Source organism: Misgurnus anguillicaudatus, chromosome 2, assembly GCF_027580225.2.
Source record: "Misgurnus anguillicaudatus chromosome 2, ASM2758022v2, whole genome shotgun sequence".
Taxonomy (NCBI): Eukaryota; Metazoa; Chordata; class Actinopteri; order Cypriniformes; family Cobitidae; genus Misgurnus; species Misgurnus anguillicaudatus.
The window spans coordinates 31,369,057-31,383,356 of NC_073338.2; the positions used below are offsets into that span (position 1 = coordinate 31,369,057).

At 39.6% G+C, this 14,300-nt stretch overlaps 1 protein-coding gene across 9 annotated transcripts in view; it reads left to right on the forward strand.

Annotated features, from left to right (window-relative positions):
* Positions 1-14,300, forward strand: part of ptprfb (protein tyrosine phosphatase receptor type Fb) — a 204,126-nt gene that overhangs the window by 104,411 nt on the left and 85,415 nt on the right. For all 9 annotated transcript variants that reach the window (XM_055202563.2, XM_055202566.2, XM_055202568.2 and 6 more), the window contains exon 5: positions 12,130-12,318. In XM_055202563.2, coding sequence (XP_055058538.2) covers positions 12,130-12,318 — 189 coding nt within the window. The remainder of the gene's footprint in view (positions 1-12,129; positions 12,319-14,300) is intronic.

A 14,300-nucleotide genomic window follows, 5' to 3' on the forward strand; every position in this document is an offset into this window, starting at 1 on the left:
GCATTGTAACGTGCCTACAGGGCCTCCATGTCTCCACAAACTAGATGTCGTGAAGAATACCAACAGGTTTCACTTCCAGGCTGCACTTGCACCAAGGTTGTGGGCGTTTGTTGCTCACAGCTGTTGAATAAAAATTTGCCATGCCTCTCTTGTAATCACATTGTACGGATGCCAACACGGGGCTCTGTGTGAATTCATAATGACTTCGTCTAGCTGCACTCCGTTTCTGCTCTTATTTCACTGTAGCCGTGAGATTTGACATTACTGACACTCAAGGACTGAAGCAAAGACGGAATGCTGAGCAGTTTGATAGCTTTACCTTCATTTCACATTGTTCAGTTTAATTATCCTCGGAATAATTGTCCAAATCGCAGTCGGAAGGTGTAGTTTTGCACCTTAGTACATATTGCAAATCTTTGTGTGTGAATGACGCATGAATACCAGACATTCTCATGCTGTACGTTTGTAACACAGGACCCTCTCATATTTTGGCACCCGGAATTTTTTGTAAACCACCAATAATGGCCTTTTTGACCACAACTGAGACAGGTGAGGACAATAATATTTCGCACAGTCCTTACGTGCTGATCAGGTTCTCTCTTTTCTTCCATCAGTTCATTCCGTGGTCCTGTCCTGTCTCTGACTGACATGAAGATGAGTGTATGTGCTTTCATGTATGATGTAGTGAGATATTAGAAAGACTTCTACTGTTCTCTGAACCCACAGGAATGCTTTTGAATGATGGATCATTGGATTTTTTTGAAAGTTGAGGATAGAGTTTCCTCATTAGATTTCCCTTTCAAGAACAGCACAGGTACTCTTCTAAAACACCAGGAGCCCTTGTCCATCAAAGAAGCGAAAGTGCGTTAAAGAGTTAGCATTTATATGTAAACTTTCCCCAACTGCAGTCTTCAAGAGTTATGCAAAATTCGCCCAATATCGTTTTCTCAATGGCCGCAGTGTTTTCGTTACAACATGTTTTTGAATTCTTTCCTGACATGAATGGCAGGTGCAGGTCTGTTGCTTGAATGAAAAACCTGGCTTTTCAATGGTAGGCCAGCATTTGTTTACGCACATTCCAGGGAGGAGCCTTGAGACGACGTACGCAGACCCTCTCTTCTCTACAGGTGTGGTCTCCAACTGCTTCCTCAGCTCCAGTCAACGGTCCATGTCGCGGGTTTAATTTATCCCACCATCTGCTGGCTTGACGCCCGGTGCTGTAGATCATGAGCGTTTGACAGATACAAACTGCGTCTGTCGAGTACGGCCTCTCTCAAGGACTCGTGCAATATGGCCAGGAGGAATCGCTCACCTGGAGTCTGTATCAGCATCTTCAAGGGCTTTTCACATTGAATAGTCTAATTTCATCTGATGCCTTAACTTTTCCAAAAGAAGGGGTGTTTCCCATTATTATGGACTCCATTTATATGGCGCTTTCATAGACCAATGGCCATCCAAAGCGCTTTACATATTGCCTCACATTCATACACCAGCAGCGGTGTCAGCCATGCAAGGCGCCATCCAGCAGCTGGGGTTAGGGGTTTTGCTCAAGGACACCTCAACACTTGGTCAGGTGGAACCAGGGATTGAACCACCAACCTTTTGATTTGTAGACAACCTACATGAACCACTGAACCACTGCCGCCCTGAATCTAGCTGTCGGATCTTATCGGAGCAATTGTCACGTTTATATAGTAGACTCTTTCCCGGGGAGTGTAGTTTGGAGGAAGTGACCTCAGTAGTGCGAATGAGCTAGTTTAGTATTCTCTGGAGTATGTTGTAGCCGTTGACCGAGTGATGTTGACCTGGTAATTGTGGATAAGCAACCCTGTGGCTCTTGTGGCCATGCTCACTGAGCTGAATAATTGAAGCAGTTGAAGTCTGAAGAAGAAGTCCAGAAGTCTGGTCAGTGTAGCTTTAGGGTAAAAGGATTGCAGGTGTTGAATGAGTTGAACAAATTGATTAATCTAGTCCCATCAAAAAGTAGTTGCTCAGAACTGATACATTGACCTTTTATCAGATCTGTCTTTTTTGCGTTAATGGTGGACAAAAATAAGTTAAATAAAAGAGGTCTTTCTGTATTTTAATCACGACTAACAGTGTTGGGCATGATGTGAACCGTGCCAGTATATTCACAGCCAGCCTTGAGTGCATGATTGCTTTTGCTGCTACATAATAAAAATATTAAGGCAAATTTTCATTAAAGTTTCTTTTTAAAGTAAATGTATTAAATGCCATGCCTTGACTAGAAGATGTAAAGCTTAACCGAACTGAAATTGGCAGTGCTTCATATCATAAGTGATTGGGTGTGTAGGTGTGGCAGCTACAGTATATAATCTGGCTTATCTTCACAGTTTAATTAGTGCGGTGTCAGAGCTCTATAGCTCAGTCTCAAGAGAAGATGTGTTAATGGAGAGGTGCATGTGTTTGATTCGTGTTATTCTTTCAATCAGACTGAAAGAATAAGTAACGGCTGTCACGTTCACCGGCGGAGGGCCTGCCATGTTCTACTATTCGCTCTACCTCACCAGGACAATATGAGACTAAATGTTTTGTGGTTTTTATATCATCTAGTATAGTGCCAAAGTTTTCAAACCTGTCCTGGAGGACCACTAGTACTGCACAATTTGCATGTCTCCCTCATTAGACACACCTGGTTTAAATCTTCAGCTCATTATAGAGACTGCAAGACCTGAACTGGGTGTGTAAAGTACCTGAATGAGGTGTGTCACAAAAGGGAAACATGCAAAATGTGCAGTACTAGTGGTTCTCCAGGACAGGTTTGAAAACCCTTGTGCTAGTGTACACCTAAACATTGCTTGCTTTAAAGAATATTTAATTTAGTCTCACTCCTTATGGGGCATACACACCAAATGCGAGTTCAACGATTTGCGCGAATAGATTACATACAAAGTCAATGCAAAGACGCGACCAGATGCGATGCGAATGACGCAAATTGGGCGGCACAATTGCCGCAAAAACACACGCTATTCGCCTCAAACGCGCCTTTGCGCAAGGTGAAAATATTCAACTCAAGCGAAAAATTCGCATGACACAAAGTTAAATGCCGCGAGTAATCTAGAGCGAGCAACGCGATGCTCCGCATTTGGTGTCTACGTAGCATTAAAGGTGCAGTGTGTAGATTTTAGCATCTTGAGAACGTCTCAGTTCACCTTTTACAGAAATGCATAGAGAAGCTACAGTAGCTGCCACAGGACAAACATGTTGGTGTTTAAGACATAATACAGTAGTGACAAAACGGCTCTGTAGAGCAGTTTGTCTGTTTAGGGCTACTGTAGAAACATGGCAGCGCAAAACGGCAACTTCCATGTAATGGGACCCGTGGTGTATGTAGATAAAAACGGCTCATACTTAGGAAATAAACACATAACAATTCATTACAGTATATAAGGTATTTATACACCACTGATAAGATTGTTATGTATATAATCTTGCATTTCTTTCATTAGATCCTTCTGAAAGTTACACACTGCACCTTTAAAAATGACACATATGCACACATATGTATAGGATATGTCGAATGATTTCCAGGAAGGGAGACTGAAAATTGTAAAAATGCATGATTTTTGTTTCCGAATTGCCCTCCCCAAATATCAGCTATAACCGACTAGGTATATAAAGGATGAGCCCTTCAATATGTCCCACCTGACCTTTTTGTTTATTGATTATTAACATTTTGTTAACATAGCTGACAGAATAAAGAGAGAAATAAAACCTTTTTTAATAGAAAATAATTCATAATTTAGCTTGTCAAGCCTTTTCAAAGGGTCTTTAAATCTATCTGTCAAAGCTCTATACAAGAAAAGGGCGCTTCTCCACACTTATATATAATGCTCCATAACAGATAGCAGATCGTGTGATTTCCACATTCATATCTCAAGGTGACCCGTTGCGCTCGAGTAGGGTGAGCAAATCACCCGTCCATTGTGGTAATGGGTCACACATGTGCCGTTATGTACGAACTGGTGTCCTGTAGCATAAATAACAACCATGTGCCTGTGGCATAGCTGTAGATCATCACGAGAGGCAAAAAGCTGGAGGACACACATATGAGAGAGCGAGACCGAGAAAACATAAAGACAAACTCATGTGTAGAGAGAAAAGAGAAAGAGAGATAGGCAAACAATGCACCTGCCCAAAATTGATTAAGTGACTGCCGGTCGAGAAGTGAGGCTGAATATTTCGCCCAGCAAGAAAAAGTGTATTATTTGAAAGGTCATGGCATGCATTACTCCTCTTTCCCTGATACTGACTTAGATAAACAACGTGCTGGTGAAATACTGTAGACGGTTCTTCGCGGTTTCGAGGGCGTGGTTTACCTCTATACATGATACTTTGTTATTTACTGCATGTGCCTGTGATTGCCTGTCGGGCCACAGACATTTAAAATGCTGAGAATAGGCAGCTGTTGGTTGTTTTGTCTGGATCTACCGTGAATTAAAATTAAAACATGTGATCTGACTTCATAAAGTCAGACTATGGCCCTACATAGTCTCTTTACACGAAGTTTAATGTATCATGCATTGAATTTCTGCCTGTATTGTGTGTTAAAAAGCTGTCACTCTATACATTTTCATTTCAGCTAGGTTGTTAGAAAGCGGCTGATTTTGTAGGTAATAGATGGCATGCTAACGTATCGCTAAAAATGTTTATCTGGCATCATGTTATAAGCACGCCATCATGTCTCCAAACATGCAAATGTAACTTTATAAATGTTATCTTATATCAGCATTTAGGCAAAGTAGTGTGCTGTTTGACCAGCTTATATTTAGACTGTCACTTATATCACCTAGCAGCACTGATGTCATCTCACATCAATGCCGTTTTGTTTTCAGATGCAATGTCTGACAAGTCTCAAAAGTGTCATCATTAAAACTTTTAACCGCATAATCGCAGAGAATGCATTGAGGATGAATGCGTATGATCTAAAGTGTACACGTTTCTTAGTGTTAAAACAATCTAGCACCATTTAATATACAGTACATTGACTTTATGTCACAGTTTCACGTACAGGGTTTAGATTAATCCAGGACTAGGCCTTAGTTACTGAGATTTTAAAAACATACATTACAAAAAAAAAAACTGGTGTGCATCTTGAGACAAAACAATAGCACTGATATATGTTAAAGGGGTTATCTTATGAGATATTTTTAAGATGTAAAATAAATCTTTGTTGTCCCCAGACATTGAAGTTTTAGCTCAAAATACCATATAGATAATTTATTATAGCATGTTAAAATCGCAAATTTGTAGGCCTGAGCAAAAATGTGCTTTGTGTGTTTTTGGGCGTGTCGTTTTAAATGCAAATGAGCTGATGAAATGCAAACACTGATCACAATGATGGTGGTTTGTTGTAATTGAAAGTCAATTGTACTGTCAAGTCCTTCTTTTCTCCCTCTTTCTCTCTGCACTAAATGGCAGTGCTGTGGTTGGATAGTGCAGATAAAGGGGGCGGTATTATTGTAATTCGCCTTGCTACCTACCTCACAAATCTGAACGACCTAATTTTTCACATGCTTGCAGAAAATTGCTTTCTCAAATTAAGTTACTATGTTGATCTTTATCACATTTTCTAGGTTGATAGAAGCACTGGCGACCCAATTATAGCACTTAAACATGAAAAAAGTCTTATTTTCATGCTATGACCCCTTTAAGATTTGTCAATACAGGGTGTTTCTAAATGAAGGCAGCTCAAACATGCATTTTAGTCTGGGACTTGGAAAAACCCTATCCGGAAAACCACCCCTATTTTTTGCTATTATTTTGCAGCAAGTCTTTTTTTAGACTTTCTAAATATTACATTGTTTATTTTAAAAGTCCGACATGTCAGCTGTGGGCTCAGCCAGAGGTGTGAATTTGGGATGGGACTATCTGTTTTTGTAGAAAACCAGATGGGGCAGGGAAGATTGTGCATTTTAGAAACCAGTTTGGCAACACTAGGCCTTATTTATCAAACGTTTTCAAGCAGAACGCATTTCTCGCATACATTTTCAGGATAAATTGACTGCTGTAATTTATCTGAGATTTGTCTAAGAGTCATTTTGTAAACAGTTACACAAATTTGAGGAAGACACAATTTTTTCAATTCGTTGGCACTTTATTGTATCCTTCAGCAATAATTGTTTTGCATTCATTTAAAACGTTTTAATTTGCTGCGAACATAATATATTCAGTGATGAGCTTTTGAGCTATAACCAACTGTTTTAGCAAGGTAAAGAATGGAAAAATATGTTAGGGCGACAAACCTAGACTTTAAACGATCTTTTGAAATACAGAGATGGCAAATGGATTGCGTGCTGCTGTCAAGTATCATTACAGATTACCTTCCATCTCCCTCCGTCAAAAGAGATGTCACCTTTAATTGTTATCATCCATCACTTTCACACCCGCTCGTCTGAGAATTACAAGGGCATTTGTTTCTTGCCTTCATTTTTCTTAAATGACTCAGAAATTGCTTTACCGGAATACAAACATTTAGGTAAGATTCATTTGACGTGCACTCGGTGTCCAAGTATGTTGAGTATTTTTGTTACCACATTCTTTGTGGATGTGTGCATGATCCATCTCAAAAGAACTGTTTGATATCATGCATGAGTTCCCCTCGGTGCTTCATTGCCGTTTGAGCATCCTCTTCTGCAGCAACGTGTGAGAATAACTCTGCCTGACGTGAACGCGAAGAGCACTCGGCCTGTTTCGCAGTAGGGTCTGGGGATGGTCTCTTCAACAGGGTTCTGATTAGACCCATCACCCGTGTGTAATGCTCTATTCTCCTTAGTAATTGGAGCTGGCAGGAGGTTGGCATGTACCCCTCTTGTCCTCCATGCCCGCTTTATTCTTCCACAGTGAACTCGTATTTATCCACATGTCTGATCTACTGTAATGTTTGTTACTTTGACCCAGCACAGAGGACTGTGCATCTCTAAAGCACTTTTTACGAGAGCCTACATTTTCACGTCAGCTTTATTGTTCTGTTTTGTGCCTTTAGGACATCTTTATCCTGTTCACCTGGCATTGTTTTTCTCCTAGCAGTCGCACTGTTCTGTTTTGTAATAATCCACCATTGTCCTGCATTTGGTGCCCTTCTGTATCATTTGCCTTGAAGCTGTGTTCTTCTGTTTTTAACCAACTGAATCAAATTGCGTACAAGTCTTGGCACATGCAATCTGCTGCTTTGCAGAAACGACACCCTTTTATATTTCTATGCAAGTGATTATACACGGGTTTATGGTTTGCTACTCTGTTTCTGCTTCTTTTTATGCTCACACGCTTGAAAAAAAGCTTGGCTGCTTCTGGCCTTGTACCACACCCGATGAGATAATGCAAGTCCTTCTAGGGCATATCGCTCCGATAAGGTCTCATTAATTACGATCTATGGATGGCAACAGTAGATTTCCCATTCAGGAAGTCAATTTAATTGGATACTATTGTAGGTGTGGTACCTGTTTATGAAGGTTATCGCAAGGTATTGATCATTTGTTTTAAATGTCCCGGAAGGACCTACAAAATGTCTTGTGTCAGCAAAGGAAAACTTTAGGCACCTTAAGGGGTTGTGCACACCAAAACTTTTAAAAGCGGCTAAAAACGCCTGGAGGACAACGATTGCCAGCTGTTTTTTTAGCTGAGTGCCAGCTTTCTTTAGTTGAGCGCTTTGGTAGCTGTGACACTTGAGCTGTGAGCCGGTTGGTTTGTTGTGATACTTGTCCCGCCCCTTTTCCACTATGATTGGACGGTTGTGTGAGAACTGACATTGATGAGTGGAGCTTTTCACCCAAAGTTGAATCTCTTTCAACCCCTGACGCTCAGCGGCGAGCGCGGAAAAAAAGCTAGCTGGTGGCTTTATTTGAAAAACGCAGAGCTTCCGTTGGAAACAATTGAAAACATGAGCCAGCCGCGGGCGTAAAAGCTTTGGTGTAAACGCCCCCTAAAGGTCCCATTCTTTCTGTCTTTTTGAACCTTTTGATTGTGTTTACAGTGCACGATGTAACACGTGTTCCTGTTTCATGTGTAAAAAAACAGTATTTTTCACTCAATTTACTTATCTGTATACCGCTGTTTTTACTGTCCTCAAAACGGGTTGATGTCTTCCTTGTTCTACGAAGTCCGTCCTTCAGAAATACGTATCGAGTTCTGATTGTAGCTGGTTTAGTGTGTTGTGATTCGATAGCGGCTTAACTTGCCGTTAGCTTAGCTGGCAACTGACGTATTCCTGTGGGCGGAGTTTAGTCAAAAACTCTTATATTGACATCATTAAAGCATTAAGTAGAGGGCTGTAGTCCAAACGGGCCGTTCGTTGTAGGCTTTGAAAGGCGAATTCTGATAAAGAAAATATATCGCCTGGCAGTGAACTTTGAGGTTTATCATTTTACAGCTATTATTTATGCTCTATCAGCAACATTACACACCAACTAGGGTTTAAAAACTGAGTTCAGAAAGAACGTAACCTTTAACGTCACTCATGTCAGTGCAGATTTTAGCACGAGCATTATGGTTTTCTATGACCTCCAGGTAAAGGTGTTATTTGCTCGAGTAACAAAAGCGGTCAGAGTTGAAACGATTTGAGCTACGACTGTCATGTGGACATGCAACACGTCATTATACAATACATACAATTCGGTATGTAGAGGTCAATGCATTGGTAAACACTGACTCATTTATGTTAAAAACACCCTTATTGTTGTTTAAAAATAGCATTCTGAGCTTTCTAAATATTAACTCTGTCATGAATGAAAAAATCTATTATTGAATTATGATTGAATAGTCGGAGAAAGTTGTCCACACCCACAGGGAGTTGAAAATGATCCCCGCAACCTGCAGTTGTTGTGGTAGCCATGAAACTGAATCACTGTGTCTTTGTTTTGCTTAAAAGGCCAGTAGGCTCAACCTGCATTTTTTAAGGAACCTGATACATATAAGGTGTTGACACTGCATAAAAATTTGAGCCCTTACTCTTTGTCTGTAATTGTCAGGTTTTCACTTCTCATATACCATGACCTCAGTTGGTTGCGTAAGCGCTTGATAAAGGTGAAATAAAACTCCGCATCACAAGCAGGAGGAGAATGTCAGAACATGACATCACTGTCATCAAAGTTCAGTTTCGCTGCACTTGATCGTTCGTACTGACTGTTTAGTGAAACATTTCAGCGAAGCTCGCTTGCTGTTCCTCCCACTTCATCATCATTGCATCCGCTCTCAAGTTTCTCTCTGCTCCTTATAAGATGGCATCCCAATTACCCACCGAATGTATCACCCAGTCGAAGCCAAGCACCTTGTCATAACTGCTCCTGGGGAAACAATGAAATTAGCGTTGGCAGGATTTTTAAATTCATACTACCATCTGCTGCAGCGCCCACATCTTTGGTGCTCAAATCGGCAGAGACTTGTGCGGGGCGTTTTGTCGAGTTGTGCCCCTTTCAAGGACTTAAGTTCTTGCTCAAATCTGTATAAGCACATAATGATTGTCTTTATTAAAAATAATTTTTTGTAAAAAACTTTCAGTTTTTACCTCCGTGCTTTCATTGGTAAAATAAATCTTGCCCATTCTCAACACATTTTCCAATTCGGTTTAAATGCCGTTTACGCTTTGGTTTTTTCCCAACTCACTGTGCTTGTTAGGAGCTTCTGTCATAAGCAAAATATTAGCAACAAACCACACACTACTTACAACCACACAAAGAGTGTGTGAACCTTTTATTCAAAAGCTCGTAATAGTACAGTTTGCTCTCCGAGACACTAATAAAAGATCATCAGATGGCGATAATGAACGTTTTTTTGGCCATTGCTTCATCGCCTGAAACGCCAGTGGCTTGCTGTTTTGTTCTACTTGGTCTTCTCCAGGCTTGATAAGTGAGCCTAAAATATAACATTTGTTCACACTGTGCCGAAGAAAATGCGCAGTCGGTTTTCTTTCAGATGTTTTTGTTTTCTTTCCTCTGTTTTGTGATGCATAGCAATGCAGAATGTATTGGATATGTTTATTTGGAAATAGTGGGACCAGTACAGTCATACAGCCCACATCCATACAGGTAGTTGACCTCTCTTAAGGCTATAGAGAAAGAATTCTATTCCTGAAGGTCAAATTCTTGCTGCTTTGCTTCTTAATGAGGCAGAACTTGCGATTATATACTGAAAAGTTTCCTCCTGCGCAGATTCTTTGGTGAATGTAAGGCAGTATCAGCGAATGTGCAACATTTCCGCCCCTAACTTATTCTCTATTCAATGTTTTCATAAGAGAGTTAGCGATTCATGAAATAACCCTTTTGCGGTTTGCCCACTGTGTTAGGTGTCTTTCTGCTTTACATTGTCCTGGAACATTGCTCTTAAATTTGAAGTCGATGTCTTTTGTGAATGCCATTCAGCTCTGTTTCTATGACATTGTGCTGTGTGGAGGTTTTTGAATTTATACTCCTACTGTAAGATTTAATATTGAATGCATTTAAAACGGGAAGAAAATAAGACTGTAATCTAATATTATCTGTTTATTACTTGTTGAGAGAAGCGAAACTGTTTAACAGCACTAAATCTGCGTGTGACATTCACAGCCCTGTGTCAGAATAAATAAATCATCTTTGCTCTTTGGCTTACCTAGGCATCAAAGAGTGCGTTGATGTTGCTGCAATGTTGTGGCGACTGCGAGTGTGAATATTACACATGCTGGGCTTTCATCCAAACATTTGTGTGAATGCTTGAGCTGAAAAGATGAATTTTAAACGTGAAAGTTTTTTAGCCATTGGAAACCTTATGTTTACAACCTTACCCACTTGCTTGAAACATGTTTATTTTTATAATTACTGAAAAGATGTTTTACTTTTATGCTTTTTGGCAGATGCTTTTATCCAAAGTGCCACAGTGCTTTCAAGACAAAATTGTATCGGTATGCATGTTCCCTGGGTTTTAAACCCATGACCTTTGCATTGTAAAATGCTCTACCCATTAAGCTGCAGGTACATGTTTACTGGTTCTAAGAAATCATTTTAAAAACTAGAAAGCATACCCAAGACTGACATTATTTACAAAACAAAGTGTAATTAGGAATTGTGTACATTTCCAGCCTGGTCAAGCTGGTTTTAACTGGCGAGTCAGCTGGTCTTCCAGTCTTACCAGTTAAGTCCAGGTTGACCATCTAATAAAAGTGTCCAAAACCTTTCTAAAACCAACCTGCTAAACCATCTAAAACCAGTCTGGAAGATCAGCTGTTATTTTATTAGGGCATGTAGGGTTAAAGGGACACTCCACTTTTTTGAAAATATTCTAATTTTCCAGCTCCCCTAGAGTTAAACATTTGATTTTTACCATTTTGGAATCCATTTAGCTGATCTCCGGGTCTGGCGGTACCACTTTTAGCATAGCGTACCATAATCTATTGAATCTGATTAGACCATTAGCATCATGCTAAAAAATAACGTAACATGGCTGCAGCAGGCGCAATAATATTATGCAGTGCCTGAAATAGTCCCCTTGGTAACTTTCAATAGCAGAGCACTGCATAATATCATTGCGCCTCCTGCAGCCATGTTATGGCAGCAAAGTCCTTGATTATTAGGCCAGAATGAGAGTATAGTTCCTAGCCATATTGGCCTAGAAAATCGCAACTTTTAATTTTCCATCAGTCTTAGTACACAATGCAACTACAGAAGAGTCAAGTTTTAAATAGGAAAAAATATCAAAACTCTTTGGTTATTTTTAGCGCGATGCTAATGGTCTAATCAGATTCAATGGATTATGCTAAACTTTGCTAACAGTGGTACCCCCAGACCCAGAGATAACCTGAATGGATTCCAAAACTGTAAAAATCAAATGTTTAACTCTAGGGGAGCTGGAAAATGAGCATATTTTCAAAAAAAGTGTCGCTTTAAGCACTAGAGTGACAGCACACACAACAAACTGTTTGTGGATTAGCCTATGCTGTTGATCTTAATAATGCACAGGAAGGCTTTTTTCTGACCAGCGAATTGATTGAGTGAACTAATGAGACTCTGATTTGCTTTGCAAGACAATCACTCCTAGCTCGCATTTCCAAACCCTGATACATTGCAAACACATTTGCTGTTAACTTTAATTTGGTAAATCATTCATTTCTTCTCCTGACTGACCTCTAATCTCTCCCTGCAGAAAACCAGATTCCTCACGGCTTCCCCACCATAGACATGGGTCCTCAGCTAAAAGTGGTAGAGCGCACAAGAATCGCCACGATGCTGTGTGCCGCCAGTGGCAACCCTGACCCGGAGATCACCTGGTTTAAGGACTTCCTGCCCGTAGACATCAACAGCAGCAACGGACGAATCAAACAGCTTCGCTCAGGTATTGATACAAAGTTCATAGCAATAATTTAGCATCTCTGCTCTTTATAATGCATTAAACATATCACGGCTTAGATATGGATCTCATGTAGTACAGTTCACTGATTAATAAAATGCCTAAGCAATATCCCACCTTGTAAATCCAGAAAGTTTTTTTTTTTTAGAAATTTAGGGCTGCCAGTTTGTCTTTGCTTGACATGGGAAGAGAAAAGTATTGACATATCCATAACGTTAAAGGGATCTTAAGATGCACTAACGTGAAAATGGCCTGGGTAATTGTAGGCATCCTTGTGGGAATATGAGAACAGACCAGGGAGGATAAATCCGCAGCTCTATTTACATTGTAGACCTTCCTAATGGATAGACAGCTCAGGTCTGACCCAGGATCAGACGGATGAGCAGGACTTTGCCCAGGCTGGATTAATGGCCCCTGACTGACTTGCAGTTTATCCCTCTCTACTAAAGCCACTTCATTTAGAGGGCAACTCGGGCTCTAGTTTCCAGAATCAGCACCTAAGCTTGTTCACTTACTGTATAAATTCACAGTCAACAGTTTTAGAAATTGGTTTTTGGGGTGAACTGTGTTTACACTTTGAATCCCGAGTTATTTATAAACGTTGTCTCATTCATTTTGAGGTGATATATGTCATGTTTTCATACATAAAGCAAGAAAAAAAAGGCTATTCCACACAAGATCAGAGTAACCTTTATCAAGATCTCAAGTGTGATGTGCAGAGCTTTATGGCTATTTTACACTGATCCAAGATTAAATTATGACTATTTAGCAAGTCTCATGCAGCTTGTAATGGGTTTGATATGGGATTTCATTTTTTTTTGTTTAGAGATAACCTTGTGTTTCTGGTTGATTGTTATGGACAATATAAAAATAAAAATGCACCCAAATGCAATTTTTATTACTTAAAGGAAAACACCATGGTTTTTCAATATTTCACTATGTTCTTACCTCAACTTAGATAAATTAATACATGCATCTTTTTGTCTATGCGCGCACTTAATCTTTGTACAGCACGTCGTGAATGTGTTAGCATTTAGCCTAGCCCCATTCATTCCTTAGGATCCAAACAGGGATGAAGTTAGAAGCCATCAAACACTTCCATGTTTTCCCTATTTAAAGACTGTTACATGAGTAGTTACACGAGTAAGTATGGTGGCACAAAATAAAACTTTTGTTTGGAGCCATAGGAATGAATGGGGCTAGGCTAAATGCTAACACATTTACGAAGTGCTGTACAAAGATTAAAAGTGCACACATTGAAAAAAGATATATGTATTATTTTTTTTTAATTTATCTAAGTTGAGGTAAGAACATAGTAAAATATTGAAAAACCAAGGTGTTTTCCTTTAACTGTCTTTTTTTAATTTAATGGACAAACATGTGCTTTTATAATCTTTCCAAATGTAATCGCTTTCTAAACCTCTGAAATGGCATTTTGACCATTAACCAGCATTCAATAAGCTATTAAGTCATTAGTTTGTGCTAATGTTATAGTTAATGCAGGCTTTTTAAAATCTCAGTTTTGAATTTAAGTAATTTAGTACTGTTTAATGTTAATATAAAAAAGGTTAACATATGTAGGTCAGTAATGATCAATGATTCATAGGACAAAATGTTCACACTTTAAAGTCACAGGACCTTAATCACCTTTATGGCCTATTTTTTTTTGTGAACATTTTGTTGTGTTCGTACAGTGAGTAACATTATCAAACTGAAATGATTTGCATGTCACATTTTATGTTGACTTGTGTACAGAATTGCAGATGGCTTGTTTGCTGTACTCAGATGATCTTGTCATCTAAACTGCAACTAGCAAACTCGAAAACTTGCACATTGTTTCCTTAACTCTGCAAATATTCATTAAGGCATCACATTTGGCAGGCAGCTGAACTGTCTCAAAATTGTACCACGTGGAACATTTGCACTAAGATATTCTCTCAAAGTGAATTCTGTTGTAACAGGCAACC